The sequence below is a fragment of the Capricornis sumatraensis genome, chromosome 12 (genome assembly GCF_032405125.1).
Source record: "Capricornis sumatraensis isolate serow.1 chromosome 12, serow.2, whole genome shotgun sequence".
Lineage (NCBI taxonomy): Eukaryota > Metazoa > Chordata > Mammalia > Artiodactyla > Bovidae > Capricornis > Capricornis sumatraensis.
Genome location: NC_091080.1, coordinates 26,573,201 through 26,590,665, shown reverse-complemented (window position 1 = coordinate 26,590,665; position 17,465 = coordinate 26,573,201). Strand labels below are relative to the sequence as shown.

The window sequence follows — 17,465 nt, the reverse complement described above, 5'->3', positions numbered from 1 at the left end:
ATGAAATTAAAAGATGCTTACTCCTTGGAAGGAAAGTTATAACCAACCTAGATAGCATATTCAAAAGCAGAGACATTACTTTGCCAACAAAGGTCCGTCTAGTCAAGGCTATGGTTTTTCCAGTGGTCAAGTATGGATGTGAGAGTTGGACTGTGAAGAAAGCTGAGTGCCGAAGAATTGATGCTTTTAAACTGTGGTGTTGGACAAGCCTCTTGAGAGTCCCTTGGACTGCAAGGAGATCCAACCAGTCCATCCTAAAGGAGACCAGTCCTGGGTGTTCGTTGGAAGCACCGATGCTGAGACTGAAACTCCAGTACTTTGGCCACCTCATACGAAGAGTTGACTCATTGGAAAAGACCCTGTTGCTGGGAGGGATTGGGGGCAGGAGAAGAAGGGGACGACAGAGGATGAGATGGCTGGATGGTATCACTGACTCGATGCACAAGAGTTGGGTGAACTCCAGGAGTTGGTGATGGACAGGGAGGCCTGGTGTGCTGCAATCCATGATGTCGCAAAGAGTCAGACACGACTGAGCGACTGAACTGAACTGAATTCAGAGAGGTCATCTCATGGCATCTGTTCTGACAGTCCGTCTGCTCCAGAGAGTATAAAGGTATTCCAAGAAATAACAGAGGACGAAATACAAAGCCTTACAGAATAAACTGCCCTCTTCATAATGAGTCCTCCTGAATCCTAAGCACACAACCCCTCAACTCTTTGTAGATAAAGAACTACAGAATACATATTTATTCTTGACTTTATTTCTCATCCCTGAAAAAAATGTCATTTGAGACTATTATATACGCTGAAACTCTTGGCTACATTATTTTATCAACATTTCTCCTTCCTAAGTTCTTAGAGCACAAGCATTCCTTTCAGAAATAGGATAATATTTTTAATATCGTATTCTGCAATGTTCTAGCCACTACAGCATACGTTTTATTGCTTTTGAACATAAAGTGATGCATTGAGATCTGGATTGGGAACCCGAGGAAACCAACACTGTGTCTCTTTTTCTCAAAAACAACTCTTACAAAAACTTTATTTGTCCAGTTACTGTAACTGTTACTACAAGCAAGTAAGAATGCAAAGAGAACCAAAGCAGAACCCTGGCTTGGCCACTAGACCTCCACACTGCAGTCAAAACCTACTTCCTTAAAGCCCTAATTTCAGGGAAGGCGGCATGAGGATGCTGACAAGATTTTTTAAAAAGGGGGTGGGGGGGTGGGGCAGAGTTCAACAAAGACAAGATTGAAGATTAGGAAGTCAAATTGTCACAAACTTCAATATAAAGCCAAAAGGAACAAGACTAGCTCTCATCAAGTTTTATAATTAAAAAAAAAAAAAAACTCAAAGAAATTCAGCACCATAGAGTCCTTCACAAATGAATGAGGTGCGTTCCAAAAGTACATTCCTGAGTCTAATTTGTTCATAAAATCAATAAAGTTAGCCTGGGTACCCAGCTAACACAACTGGCTATATGGTACTGCATTGTAATAGGCTTGCAATGCCTTTCACATAAATAATGCATAAAAACCAAACACAAAAAAGAAAACATTTTCAATCTTATAGTACAGGCCCTTGAAAAGTACAGTAGTAGAGTACAACAGCTGGCATACGGGGGCTGGCATCGAGGAAACAGGAAGGAAGAGCTAGGGACTAGAGGAGGGGGAGGAGGCGGGAGATGGTACTACTGTCCTCTACACAGTACTGCGCAGTGCACAAAACTGCAGCCATCTGTAGAGGATGCAGGCACATGACAACGTGCACCAGACACACAACCGATTCACAACTGAGCACCGGACACAAGTGCGTACACTTGAAAGTTTGTGACTTGAAGTTTTGCAGGCAGGGAACTTACTGTATCGATTTGTTTTTAGGCAACCAACAAAGTATCCCACTGGAAGCAGAAGAGAGTGCATCAGATTTCACTAATGAGTCAAGTGCACGGTTCTTAGGCCATGCATCTCAATTGCTAAGACTCTTTTCCATTAACGAATCTCATGGTACTACCATTTTTCCTGCTTTCACACTTTACCGCACTTTCACTCTCGATATGTTAAAGGCATAGTCATGCTTAAAAAATATTACCCAAATATAAAGAGATGAGAACTAACAAAGAGACTAAAAATGTGAGAGAATGAGAGGTCTGACATATAACCAACAGGGAATACACTAAAAAAATAGAAGTGACAGAGAAATAGAGGAGGGAGCAGTATTTAAAAAGGTAATAACTAATTGTTTTTAGAATTATGAAAGACATGAATCTTTAGACTTAGGAAGCAAAATTAAGTGTACAGTCAGATAAATCTAAATAATATATCTCTGTACATATCGTAGCATAAAGTGCAGAAGCACCAAAGACAGATATGAGAAGAAATCAAATGAAAAAATATAGAAGATTTTCTACAAACGTAAAACAGAGGCCAGAAAATCTAATATCTTTGAAACACAATAGAAAAGAGCTGTCAACTTAAAACTTTATATTAATACAAATGAAAATTTTATACAAATAGTTGAATCTTAAAAATGAGTAAAGAAAGTCATTTCAGAAAAAGGCTGCACTTATATACTCTCCCTGAAGGCACTACTGAAGAATGCAGGCTATAAAAGAGCAAACCCCTAAAATAAGTGAGGTGCAAAAGCAACAGTAAGTTACACTTAGTGGATTTACTAAAATCCAGTCCACAACACTTAGCATACATTCTTTCCAAGTTCATGTGGAATATTTACAAAATTAACTATGCATGGGCTATAGAGCAAATATCAACCAACCTAAAGAAACAATGTCAAACAAAACATCCTCCAAATGTAATGCAATTGAAAATCAATTTTAAAAGACAACTATTTAAATCTATTCTATAGAAAACTCATGGGTCAAAAACAAAATACAGGAAGTCAGAAATGATTAAGGAGTGATTTTTTTAAATACTATATATCAAAATTTCTAGGAATCACCTAAACTTGAGTGCTAAAACACTAAAACCATAGAAACCCAGGGCCTTAAATGCTCCTATATGAAAAGAACAATAACTGGAAGCTCCTAAATTAAAAAAAGACTAAAACTATTAGAAAGTAGACCAAAGGAAATATGACAGTATCAGAAATTCATGGAAAAGAAAATATCAATAGAGTTAGTCATTGAAATTTTAAAACATACACAAAAAACAGACTTCTGAAAAAAAATAAAAAGGGAAAAAGAAAGGCACAAATTTATAAGCATTAAAAATTTTTAAAGCATGGATAGAGTAGCATGAATATTTTTAATTCCCTTATTTAAATATTTAGGTTGGCCTACTGGAAAATTCTCTAACTATGTGTTTTAATTCATAAACTATGTTTACAGTTCTGAAATGGTCCAAAGGGCATGGAATGCAGCAGACCAAACAAGATGAGAACGGGAAAGTGCTGAGCAAACAGTGAAGGCCACAGAAATAAGCTTCCCTAATGCCCGCGATTCTTATTTATGAAATAACGTGTTTTAGGGATGCATCACTTTCCTATTTCCTATCTCAAGTAAAGAGTTGTTGAAGGGCTCAAATATGACAGTGTAACAGCTCAATCATGTTTAGCTATTAAGAAGTGATGAGGCGGAGGTGATGACAATGGTGAAAATTTTTTCATCTACTACACCTGTTATAAAACTTGGTAAACTGTAACATTCTTGGAGGAACTATAAGCTTGTTGTTGATGAAACGGCAATGTTTCAAAGAGCTTTGGTCCATCTGATGAGAAATAGAAATGTAATCTGCAGCATGCTCATTTGGGGCTAACAGAAAAAACGTTGAGAATGAACATAAACAAGAAAATTTATACAGGGCATTGGGAGAGAGTGTTCATCCTATTTTCAGAAAGCAAATCTGCAGCACAAAGATCTTAAAGATTTTATTAAGATCAGAAGCAGAACTGAAAACAAACCCAACAAATTCTGACAGGAGTCTAGCTAGCATAAGCCATAATGCCCCTTTTGTGTTTCTCTGTTCTTTTTTTTTAATACAAACACTGATCTAAAACCACGTCTGTGATCAGGTGATATGTAGAATGGAAAAATCCCTTTTGGAAGTCTTGCCAAGCTTAGGCTATACTAACAGGAATGGAGTCTGATAAGAAATAGCTATTATGAACATATTCACATTTAATAAAGCCCTTCAACTACCAATGCTATTAACTTTCCTGGCACAATAATTTATAAATATGAACTAAAAATTTTAAGGGCTATTGCCTCAAGGTTCCACCTTAAAAACAAATGCCCAGTAAACACATTAGAAAAGGCAAGGCTTAAACCCCAAGTTGCTGCTCCTGCGATGGGTGCCTCTGATGACCACTTTCTACTCCAGCAGTCTATGGAAAACATTTTCAAATTTTAAGATGATACTTCCAAATTCCAACATGGTTCATTGTATTTTGGTGTCTTCCTGCTGATCAGTCATTTCACAAAGCACAACCCAGTTACCAAAGGCCAGTTCCAAATATGTGTGTGTGTGTGTGTGTGTGTGTGTGTGTGTGTACCCAAAGGTGTATATATATATATATATATATACATATATATACCTAAAACTGTGTGTATATATATATATATATATATACCTAAATATTCTCCTTTCCCCTTTGAACCAGATATGATTTTCATAAAAGAAAGAGCAATACAAGTCTGAATGAGAAAAGCTCCTATGATCTTCATAAAAGAAAGAGTGATACAAGCTTGAATGAGCAAAACTCCTCTCCTTTTTTCCAGTTTAAGAAGACATCACCCATTTTCTCTGTTTCTAGAAAGACAAAAATACTATCCTATAATTGAGAGTTTCTTCAGGAAGGTCAATGCAAGCAGAAGCTGTATTTCTCAGGGATAAAATTAAGATTCTTAGAAACAATGAAATTAGTTTTTGTTCATAACAAAAATTATAAAATCTATGCTTTCTAAGGCAAACCTAGCATGCAGGATGCTTCCCCCAAGTCCTTCAAATAGAGAGCTACAGTCTGAGGATTAAAGATTATTCTCCCAATGAGCCCCCAAAGGAATGTGGGGATACAGGTTATATACAGCCATCCGGAAGCTGGCTCTTTCTGCACATTGTTTAGCAGCCAAAAAGGATGCCAGGCTTCAGAAAAAATAGCCAAAAAAGATTCCTTGTACGGTGTGATAACATTCTGCTCAAGAGACGGCCCCCTTCTTTACAAGTAATACCTAAGATGCTGACAGAGAAAAGGGCTTCTAATGAATAAACCAGTTCCTGGCTCTGCATTTCACCCCAGAAAAGTAAAACCACTAACCAAGAGTTCTGGAAACACTATGATCAAATTCTGCGCCTTTTGGGGGCAGCTTCTGTTCCCCCAAATCTCTGAGATGAAACTTTGAAGCTAAGCTCCCTATTCTTAGTTTCATTCACAACACCCAGACACTTGCCAAAAGCTTTTCTGCTCTGCGTTCTTCTAAAAACTTTCTAAGGTACATTTTCTTCATGAGTCTCATCAACAACAACCTCTCCAACTGCTTAAAATAGATTTTGCACTTTGTGAGGTCTTCCCGTGTAACCCAGGTTCAAAGTGTTTGTTCCGATATAGGAACAAGTCTTGCTTAATCACTTATATTGTTCTTGGCCACATTTCTTGGATTAAGACACTTTCTAACAGGAAAACACACAGTGGCACATATATTAAATCAACATAACCTTTTGTTGTAAACACCAAGAAGAAAAGATTACAAGCCCAGTTTCTTCAAAGGCGCACAACATAAACAGCAATAAAGTAATGTTTTCCACAAACAGGACATTTCTACGGCGAGAGCAAAAATAGGAAACACTGAAGTGTTTTTAACTGTGTTTTACAATAAAGGTTTTCTTTCCATGTACTAATTAAACCCATCTCTAGTCTAAGATGGGAATTGGGTTGCTGGCACCAAACAGCCATTTGACATTTAAAGATAATGCCGCTGAGAGAGCCTACCAGCCAAGAAGCTACAGACGCAGTCACACACCACCACCATCACCTCTACTGGCTTCATCACAACGCCATCAAATATTTATGACTGTTTACTTGGCTGGAATATGCAATGCATCCCAGAGGGTGTCATCAATTTTGAATGGTTCCCATACGTTCAAAGTGGCTTCACAGGACATGTCTCTTGTTTTGGAACACACAAAAATCAGCAGTTTCTCCATGTGATTTACTTTAAAAAAGAAAACAATTAAAAAATACAGTGAGACCATGTCTAATGTTATGCACAGAAACATGAAATCTGTGGAATTTGAAAAGCAGCTTCTCTGCCTTATTTTCTCAAGCAGCTCTTTCTTTCTAGTTAGTAAGAGGAAAAATCCTAAGTGTACTATGGAAAAGAAAGTGTTTGGGGTATTTATGGATATAGTTTGCTGGCTTGCCTATCCGTTAAAGGTATTTCAGACCGTGCTATATCTGACCCAGTGTACACTGTGCACTCAAAAGTAATGTACAGGATTTTCTTAATTTTCTGAAATGTATACTGACTTCCCCAACACATCTAAATTAGTTACAGTTCAGATTAAACGCTTGATTTGATTAAATGCTTCTCTCTAGAAGATATCTTTTCAGATGCCATATGATACCACTTACATGTGGACTCTAAAACTAGTGAACATAATGAAAAAGAAACAGATTCACAGATATGGAAAACAAGCCAGAGGTTACCCGTGGACGAGGGCATGGGGAGGGGCAATGCGGGGCTAGGAGATTAACAGGCAGCAGCTACTGGGCTGGCCAAAAGGTTCGTTCAGGTTCTTCTTACGGGAAAACCCAAACGAACTTCTTGGCCCACCCAATATTATGTATAAAATAAATAAGCATGACTTCCCCAGTGGTCCAGTGGTTGAGACTCCAAGCTCCCAATTCAGGGGGCCTGGGTTCTATCCCTAGTCAGGGAACTAGATCTCAGATGCCTAAGAACCTGCACATGGCAACAAAGATCCCGTATGCCGCAACCAAGACCCAGCACAGCCAAATAAACAGAGTTTAGAAAATAAAAAAGCTATGAGGATATATTGTACCATACAAGGAATATAGCCAATATTTTATAATAACTATATATGGAGCACAACCTTTAAAAATTGTGACTCACTGTGTTGTACACATGTAACATCTAATACTGTACATCAACTATACTTCAAATAAAAAGTATCACTCGATTAGATGGACTATTGAAAAAGAGCTTTTTTCATTGGCATAATATCCAATTTGTAATTATCTCACACACACACACACACAAAACCTGGACTGAAAGGGGATCGGCAGCTCTCCTACAAAGCAGTACTTTTTGCAGCATCCTAAGCATCTTGCCTCTTTTCCTAGTAAGTGGACTGGCAGCTTCTCTCTGAAGGCCAGGAGTCAACAGATTTCTACCATGCCTCTTTACCACACCCATTCATTTTATTTTGTTGACTTAAGTTTTCATGAGAAAGAAAGACATGAAGAGGCCACAGTTCCCAACCCTGGTTGTTGTGAAGGGGACATCTGTCATGATCACAGACAAGCACAACATTCTAAATTCCTTCTGGTTACCAGCTGCCTTCAGAGTGGGGATGGTGGTGGCTGGGAGTGGAGATGGTAGCTTGAAGACAGGAAGAACTCACACAGACAACACTACTATCATGGGATGTTATTACTCAACATCTCTTAGAAGACTTACAATTTAACTAGATGCCACTGGCATTTCCTAGATATTATTGTATTACACATTTATAGATAAACAGATGTGACAGTCACCCACCATTTCAGAAGCTACCAATAAACCATTTAGGCAAAGTTAACATTCTACCTCAAATCTCTCCCACAAAGAATAAACTCAGTTCTAAAGGTCTTATTCCTAGAATTTTCATTTCAAAAACCTAATAATCAAACAGGAGTTAAAGGCCTTATAAATGAACAGAAAAGATGACCATCTCCTGCTCACTTTAAAAACTGCTAAATAGTGTTGCTATTTCAGGTTACATTCTTAAAGTAAACGTGACAGAAATCACCAAAGAAAACCATATATATATATATATATATATCTCACCAGACTTTCAAAGATTTTAGAGGAGACACATACATTTTTCTATACACCTTGACATATTCAGAGTATCTCTGAAAAGTAAGAGATATATTTTTCTTAATTTCCTCCATTTATTTATCAATTCCTTTGAAGAGTTATGATTCAAGACTACAGAATACGTCTTAAAAGATGGTAATATTAAAGTAGGAAATGTGAGCAAAGAAAACCAAAACAAAATTAAAATGACCTATATAAATGATTCCTGGGTTGGAAAGATCCCCTGGAGAAGGAAATGGCAACCCACTCCAGTATTCTTGGCTGGAGAATCCCACGGACAGAGGAGCCTGGTGGGCTACAGTCTATGGGGTTGTAAGAGTCGGACACGACTTAGTGACTAAACCACCACCATATAAATGGGACCAAAAATAGAGAAATGAAATCAAATGAGAAATGAGACCATTATAAGAAGAAAACAAAGTTTAAAAAGTTGGGTGCTTAATGACCCCTTTACTTCTTTCCTTTCTTTTACCTAGAAATACATCACAAAACTCTGTTTACAATATGCCAAACACAACTTCAACCGTTAACAATTCCAATAAATTCTCTCTGTCCTTAATGGAAAGACTCCTGAGATTCATATTCCAATATAGTCTTTCTACCATCTGAGAACAGTAACATTATTCTGCCTTCAACTAGCCTCAACATAAAAATCATCCTATCAAAAACAATTTTATTACTGCTTTTAAAGCAAAATATAAATGCTGAGATTAGATTCCCTAGTATTTGTAGAATTTTATAGTTTATATCATGCCAGAATACATACATCATCTGTTACCCCAAGGTTCTCAGTGTATATATATTTAATACTGTACAACAATGCAAAGTTAAATCTATTTACCTGTTGCAAGCAGGCTGCTGGAGGTGAAAGTATCAGGGGTAGCTAAGTAGAATAAACAGACCAACTACATATGCTCTTGGGTTATTTCCCCTATGTGGGCTGGGACTAGAAGACAGATGTTTTAGGGAAATAATAAGCCATATCTATAGACATTACTATGCTGGCTCCATCAGGCAATTCCAGGTAATTAATATTCTGCTGCAGCAGAAATGGTATGAATGGTTCTTATACAAGAAAACTCAAATGAACTAGAAACCTGGAAAATATGAAAGTTGGCTCTGTTGAGCTTCTAGTAGTAATAATAATAATAGCCTACATCTTATTTACCAAAAATGAAATAAAGGCCACTTAAAAACATGACTAGGATTTATTTTTCACTCCCAAGGGAAAAGATATACAGTCCTAATGAAATGCAAAGGAAACCCGTTTTTGACAACAAAGAAAGCTGCAGAAGACTTCTAACTATCAGTGGTAAACCAAACCAAACAAACAAATAAAAACTCTAAAATATAAGTGACGTTATTCTCGATCATAAATTAATACTATACCTGGTTTACTGAGAATCTTGCTCCTTGAAGGTTGCCATATTTGTTACACAGCACCAACCCTGCTAGTCAGGTTCTATCCTTTGCACAGTAAGATAACACAACTGACAAGAGTGATGGCTACTCAGGCTTGAACTCTGCAACTTCGTTTTAATAGTAGAGACAGACTTGATAAAACAGCTCCCCCTCTCTCCTGATATCCCAGATGTGAGCCAGGATTTGAGTATCAAGGAGTCAAAATCAGGCCAGAAAAGCTGACAGTCACAGCAGTAGAAGTCTAAAAGCTAGGCCTTAAAACTCTTAGTTTTTGTAACTTCAGGGCTACTCAGTACATGAATAGGTTACATTGTGTTGTGCTTAATCAGAGAGTCGGTACAGACCACTGATCCAGACTCAGCAAACACTGACCTAATTTAATGGGCTAAAGACAGCAAGTCAGATCTTGCAAGAGTGGCTCAATGTTCCTCCTCAGCCTTCTCTAGTGACCTAAGGTGAACAGGTTCAGTCACCTCTGGGTAGCAAATCCAATGGTTCCAATAACCTCCAGAACCAGGAAGGCCCTAATTTGCTTCAACCATCAATCCTTTCTCACTTCCTTCAGCCTTCCTCCTCCAAAATCTACGTCAATATCTGAAGAAAACAGACCAACAACCTTCCAAGTATCAAACAGACAAAAAGTATAAATCATGCTGTATCAATTATCTTAAGAAGCCAAAACATCTTGCCCTATTGACATTGAGAAGTCGAGCACCAAAAACAATATTAACGGCACTACAAACGTATTCTAAAAGATATTTCTTCAATAATCTTCATGTGATTTATTTCAAAGGGTGATCACAAACGATCAGAGAGAAAAAAACTGACAGAAATGCAAGTGATCTTTTTTCTTCTTTAATTAAATTTGGTTACCTAAAAGGTGTCAACCTACCTTAAATTTAAGTAAGTCAGCATCTGTAGATTAATGATGGCCTCCGGAATGACTCTGATACAATTATGGTACAGATTAAGAATTTCCAGTGATACAAAATGGCACAATTCCATCGGAACTTCAACCAGTCTGTTTTTAGATAAATCTAAGAGAAAAAGAAAGAATATTTTGTCAATAAATCTTCAACATAATCCAATACAATCTTATCAACTATCAATACCTTTAACATATTTTAAAATAAATATTATAATCTAAATTCAGATCAGCATTATTTTTTGTACCACTGTTCCTACAGAGTTGTGATTCCCATTTCCTAGCATTATAGCCCCATTCATATGGAAAAACAAAAATACTACTGAAACAGTTCTAGCTCTCTATATCAGTTTGTAAATTCAGGCCAGGTACAGGGTAACTGAATCAATATTTACTTTTTTCTCCATCTGAAAATGGTTTCTCCCCCAGATGAGTATGTAAATCGAATCCTTTAATATATCTGAATACACGTTTGCCTTAATATTTCAACTATTTAATTCAATTTTGCATTCATAACATATTGTCTCTCAGAACTTGTCTTTTAATCCTTTTCCAAACAAACACATAGTAGATACTAAGCAAGTATTTCATTCACCAGAATTACTAAATACCTACAATGTATTAGACAATCCTGTTGTCTGTTAAGGATGGATACCGTGTCTGCTGCATGATTTGCGGTAAAACTGGCCCCCTTGGCCAAGTGTACCGAAGACAGTAGCAACGGGGACTTCTCTGGTGGCCCACTAGCTAAGACCGTGCGCTCCCAACGCCGGGGGCCCGGGTTCCATCCCTGGTCAGGGACCGAGATCCCACAAGCCGCAACTGAGAGCTCACAAGCTGAACTAAGAGTCCATGAAGCCAAATAAACAAATGAATAAATAAAGAAAATTTAAGATAAAGAGCAATAACAGTCTACACAGTAATATAAGCATACAATTGACAGCATCACCATCTCAACAATAAAAATATGCAATAGTCCTTAGCGTCCAAATCCAGGAATGGTGTGCATGACTGTAAAATGCCATAAAGCACTGAATACAAACAAGAGCTGCCACTCTGGAAAACAGTGACTCAACAGTAACAAATCACCTCGCCCTCAGTTAGGCAGGACTTAATCAGTATGAGCTGAAGATGTTCAGTAAATAATATTTCAGATTTACTTAAGGAATCACACTAGATGTTGTGTGTACTAATGAAACACAAATCAAAAACCTACCTCCCCAACTGACCTTCCAATAGATAAACACATAAATAAACAAAAGCAGGTTAGATGCCTTCAGAGGAAGAATTCTGGGAAAATTTTAAGGGACAATTCTGATCATATTTAAACCATTTCAAACCATGTGATAGGAAGGAAAGTTTTCAAATTCTTATTTAAATAATAACAGATGATACTGATATCATCATCTAACAAAAAAGTACACAACAAGGAAACTATATATGAATCTCCTTTCTAAATACATGTGTGAATCTAAATTTAAAATGAATCAACAGAATTAAACACTTAGCTAAAAAGATTAACATACTAGGATCAAGTGGGATTCATTCTAGAAATGTAAGTACTTTCTAAATTATTTAAACATGTCATCAAATAAAGAGTGAAACATGAAGTAGTATAGGATCATCTCGCCTCTTAACTTCTTTCTTTCCCTTCTCCTATGAGTCACATTACAATAAACATCTTTTAAGGTCTCTGAGAGTTTCAATAGGAAAGTCACATGCAAAACCATTAGCTGTCCAGGATCTGGCCTACAGGATCACCCCAATCCTTTAACTGAGCTATTTTGGATTTTTCCAGTTTTTTCTTTTGAGAGTATTATTGATTATAAATAAAGGTATAAGGTGTTAACAGTGGGCACATGCATGCCCAGCCTACAATGAACAGACCAAATGAACAGACCTCCATGTCCAATGAGTTAGTGAGAATTTACCTATGTAACACGCCCTTATCATCCTGGGTTTGGGTTCCAGTCTCTGCGTACAAAGGGAGGAAATAACAAAACCTACATGGAGCTTAGACTCTTTCAATCCCTATAGAGAAACAGTTGCCTAGGTTAAATTAAAACAAAACTGAAATACAGAAAAATCACAAGTTTTCCTTTCCTGTTTGTTTAGATTCACTATTCAGACGATAAATTATTGACGGATTCATCAACATTTACTAAGTACATGGTTTCTGTAGAAGAGAAAAACACAGAGGACTACTTTTTTTTTAAAGTTTATAATTTGATAGATAAAAGGAGGCAAACCCTCAACCATAAGGTAAAAAGTTCCTATTGGGCTTTAAAAAAAAAAGATAGAAATAAAGAGGTAAAATCCAGGTGGGTATTTGTTATCGCCCCTTGAGCACTCCCATTGAGCCAGACACCGTATCTGGAGCTTTGCGTCTAGTAACTCATTTAAACCAATGGAAGGAGCACCACCAACCTACAGATGAGTCAACTAGGCTCAGAAAGCTTCTGTGACTTGCCCAAAGCCACAGAAATCAGTAACCACATTCACAGCTAAGTATATCTAACTCCAAGGCTGACCAAGTTCCCCACAAGAGCCCACCCTTGCTCCTTGGAGTAATGGCCAGATCATGTAGCCCACAGCTAGATTATTAGCAAGATATGGTGATTAAATCTTCACTGCATTTTCATTTGTCCAAAATACAATAAAAATCAAGTCAACATGTTCTGTGTAAAAACCCAGAGGACAAGAAAGTCAGAAACATTACGTTCAAAAAAGAAAGTACTAAAAACAACGGCACCTGATGGACTAAACTCTGGAAGTGGTTACAGGAAACTTGCTAAGAGAAACTGGCTTAAACTGCCAATTATCCTAATCTTACATAAGCACTCTGTTTCACTGAAAAGTTAGAATGAGTTTTCAAATACGTCACTTATTTTTTCCTACTTGGGTCTGAATATCATCTAATTCTCAACTAACTTTCTTATTGGAAGAAAGAGGGTATCAAAAAAAAAAAAAAAAGGAACAGGTTTGCTTTCCTATGATTTACTGAGGCTCCTGCAGACATTATTTTGTACCCTTGGACATCCACTAACTCACCATGGGAAAGATGCCCAGAAAGGCTAGGAAAGTCAGCCTGGATTAAGACATTTTGACTTTGATAACCCAGAGTGGATAACCCAATTATAAACAATGAGGAAAAATGTCTTACAAAATTTGTTCAAAAATTTTCCTGTCATCTGAAAACAAAGAAATAAAATATGGTCGGATCCCTCTTTAAAAACAAAACAAAGAACCAAAAACAAACAAACAAAAACAGAACACACAAGAAGGAAGAAGAGAAAGAAATCCAGGATTTAGCTGTAATTAAAGTCATGAGCAGAGAGTTCAGGGTGCCCGCACAGACATGAGTGTCTCTAACTGGGACTCTTAGAGGGCAGATCCTTGCTGGAGGCAGAGAGAAACGAAGCAGGAGCCAGGCAGTTGTAGTAATAATTACAGACAGACGGGAAGAATAAGAGTTCACAGATAACAGGCAAGAGTTAAGAACGCAATTTGTATCTTTATTTTGAAATACAACCCAATCCAGCTTGGGCAAATGAATCAGGGGCTGTGAAAAGTCCAGTAACTTCTGAATGACAGAATATGTCAGTTCTTAAACTCGAGATAAACAGGGATGAAGAATTTGTGTTTATTTTTCCTGTGTGCTGCTCTAATTCTGTAATAAACACATGGAGCTATGAATGAAGCCACTTATGAAATCTTTTCCTAAATAAAATATCTTCCTAGTATATCTCAACCATGTTAGTATACTGGGATCACTTAGAGAGAAGGTTTTTAAAAATCCTGAAGCCTGAGGTCCATGGCCAGAAGTATCGGGGTGTGATTCAGGCATCCCTGGATGGCTAGTTGATCCCCACTATCCCTTTATTTTCAGACTTTGTTTTCTTGGGCTCCAAAATCACTGCAGATGATGACTGCAGCCATTAAATTAAAAGACGCTTGCTCCTTGGAAGAAAAGCTATGAAAAACCTAGACAGCGTAATAAAAAGCAGAGACATTATTTTGCCAACAAAAGTCCGTCTAGTCAAAGCTATGGTTTTTCCAGTAGTCACATATGGATGTGAGAGCTGGACCATAAAGAAAGCTGAGCACCAAAGAACTGATGCTTTTGAACTGCGGAGTTGGAGAAGACTCTTGACAGTCCCTTGGACTGCAAGGAGATCAAACAGTCAACCCTAAAGGAAATCAACCCTGAATATTCACTGGAAGGACTGATGCTGAAGCTGAAGCTCCAATACTTTGGCCAGTTGATGCAAGAGCCGACTCATTAGAAAAGACCCTGACTCTGGGAAAGACTGAAGGCAGAAGGGGATGAGAGAGGAGGAGATGGTTGGATGGCATCACTGACTTGATGGACATGAGTTTGAGCAAGCTCCAGGAGATGGTGAAGGACAGGGAAGCCTGGTGTGCTGCAGTCCATGGGGTCACGAAGAGTCAGACATGACTGAACGACTGAACAACCATAATCCCAAGGGAAACGCAGGTGATTCACCCTCTCAGCTTCCTATCTAAACCAAGACCCACCAACAGGTGGCGCTCTCCTAGGGGCAAGTGGTTGGGTCTGGGAAGAGTCTGATTTAGACAACAGCCTTGGGAAAGAAAACCACACCAATTCAGTTTGATTAGATTCTTAGTCTAAATTCCAGCTCAACTAGTTCCAGATACGATTGGAGTGACAAAAATCTGATCTGCAGTGGAGTTTTACATATCATCAGTTGGCTATGATCATAGAAAATTAGGGTTTTTTCCTTGTTGAATCTTCACCATAACCTAGGAAAGCAGGTGCAATGATCACTCCCCAGTATGTGTGGATACTGAGGCCCAGAAAGGTTATGTAATTTGCCTCAGGACACAGAGCTAGTAAGTGGCAGAGGCAAGAACTAAACCAGTAGGCAGGACACCAAAGCCCTGTTTTCAAACATCATTGATTCAGCCTCGTAGGACTGCAGCTAGGGAAGGTCAGTTGTTCTTGTGGGGTATCTCTAATTTTAAAAATAATAATAATAACAGATCCATTTTCTTCTTTTTAAAAAAAAATCCATTTCTGATACCTGGAGAGGAGCCACGAAATGATATCAAAGCTCTGGACTAGAAGCAAGTGATCTTTGACCAGGTCCTAATATCTTCTCCAGTGAGGTGAGCCTGTGTATCAGGGCCTGGTTGCCCATCCAGAGCTGGATTCAGTCCGTCCTTGCTGGAAACCTGCCCAGAGGCCTCGGCTTGCCCTGGGGAGCGGGGTCGACTGCAGCTCTGGGCAAACAGCCGGGCAGCAAACCGGAACCCCAGAACCACGTCCTCCCCGCGTCCGCTTCTTAATTGAAGCGTTCACATGAGAGCAGGGCAGCCAGAAATAAAACAATAAGTTTCACCCTGGCCAAAACAAGCTCTGCGAAGCCCTAAAATAAAGTAGCCAAATGAATAAAAATAAGCAGAGGAGCGTAGGAAAACAGTCAATGGAATCTGGTGTGCAGTCAGCACCCTCGGAGGCACGGTGTTGTTTTTGTATAAAAAAGGAAAGTGGTGCCTTGGGAGGGGCTGGATGACCCCACCACCACCGGCCGCACCCCTCCAACAACAACATCCTGAGTTATCTATCAGCCACCACAGCCACGAGCAGAAAGCTGACAGACCAGGACAGCTGGGAACCTCATTTGCAACGTCCGTGCTTTCTGGTCTGAAGGAAAGGCCTGTTGGAATCCAATCATGCCCAGTTCCAGAAAAACCAAACGATCCATCTTTTAAGCTGAGAGTAAATATGTGATCACGGCTTCCCAGGTGGCGCTAGTGGTAAAGAACCTGCCTGCCAATGCAGGAGCCACAAGAGACACGAGTTTGATCCCTGGGTTGGGAAGATCCTCTGGAGAAGGGAATGGGCAACCCACTCCAGAATTCTTGCCTGGAAAATTCCACAGGCAGAGGAGCCTGGCGGGTTACAATCCATGGGGGTTGCAAAGAGTCAGGCACGACTGACAAACTGAGCAAAAGGAACAGGGAATAGAAGTTTAATTTTAGCGTATTAGCACCTTCCATGATGCCTTAGTAACTGGGTGAAGTATGTGTCCTTCACACATAAATCTAACCCCCTGACCCACAGACAAGCATACGGGCCCCACTGTCTTCCTAATACTGAAGAGCCCTCTGGGCCAGGCCCCCTTCGCCCTCTTGCTCGGTCCCTTGCTGGGTCCACAATTCAGAGACAATGCTTGGATGGAAGGTGGTCTGGGGCCATGTGCCCTGTCTGGACAATCCGTATCCATTCTCCCCTAGGCAGGCAGGGGTCTCTCTAGAAGAATCTCAGCGATATCCTTCTCTAAAGAACCGCTGCACAATATCCCAGGGGTCTAACCACCCCTTCCTCCCCACTCCAGGACAGACATGACACCCGGCCCCACGATTCAGCACCCAGAGCCCATTCCCCAGACACCTGCACACTTGGGAGTGTTCTGGTAAGAGACTTGCCCCAGGCAGTGGAGCGAGCCCAGGGGCTGCCTCAACCTGACTCTGGAGAGAAAACCACGTCGCTTCCAGGGTTAAACAGGCAGAACTAATAAACGGAGTCATCAAAGTTTTGAGTGAGTCAGTCAAGATCTCAAGCTACATCTCTAAGAGATCAATAAAAAAAAAAAAATCATCTTGTCAAACACTAGAGAACTGTTAAACAGTTCCTCTGTATGAACCATGAAGTTTTCCCTGATTATCTACTTAAAATGTCAACCTGTCTGTCTTACCTCCCCTTCCTCTGTTCTACATTTTCTTTCCTGTCTTAGCGCTTGGATAGCCTTCTAACATAGCGTACCATTTATTCATGTATTTTGGTTGTTCATTTTCTCTCTTCCTCAACCAGAATATAAGTTCTGTGAAGGCTGGGATCTTTGCATTGTTCACTGCTATACAGTAAGAGTTTAATAAATATTCATTGAAGGTAGTAGGAAAGGAGATTCTTCGCTCAGACAGCTTGAGCTCAAACCCTGATTCCACTACTTAGTGTGTGCACTTGGAAATGATTACTTAATTTCTCTATGCCTCAGTTTCTTCACCTGTAACATG

General features: G+C 39.0%; 1 protein-coding gene across 2 annotated transcripts in view; it reads right to left on the bottom strand.

Annotated features, from left to right (window-relative positions):
- The window catches only part of LRCH1 (leucine rich repeats and calponin homology domain containing 1), a 219,731-nt gene that overhangs the window by 99,777 nt on the left and 102,489 nt on the right, over nt 1-17,465 (bottom strand). For both annotated transcript variants that reach the window (XM_068984230.1, XM_068984231.1), the window contains exon 2: nt 10,371-10,515. In XM_068984230.1, coding sequence (XP_068840331.1) covers nt 10,371-10,515 — 145 coding nt within the window. The remainder of the gene's footprint in view (nt 1-10,370; nt 10,516-17,465) is intronic.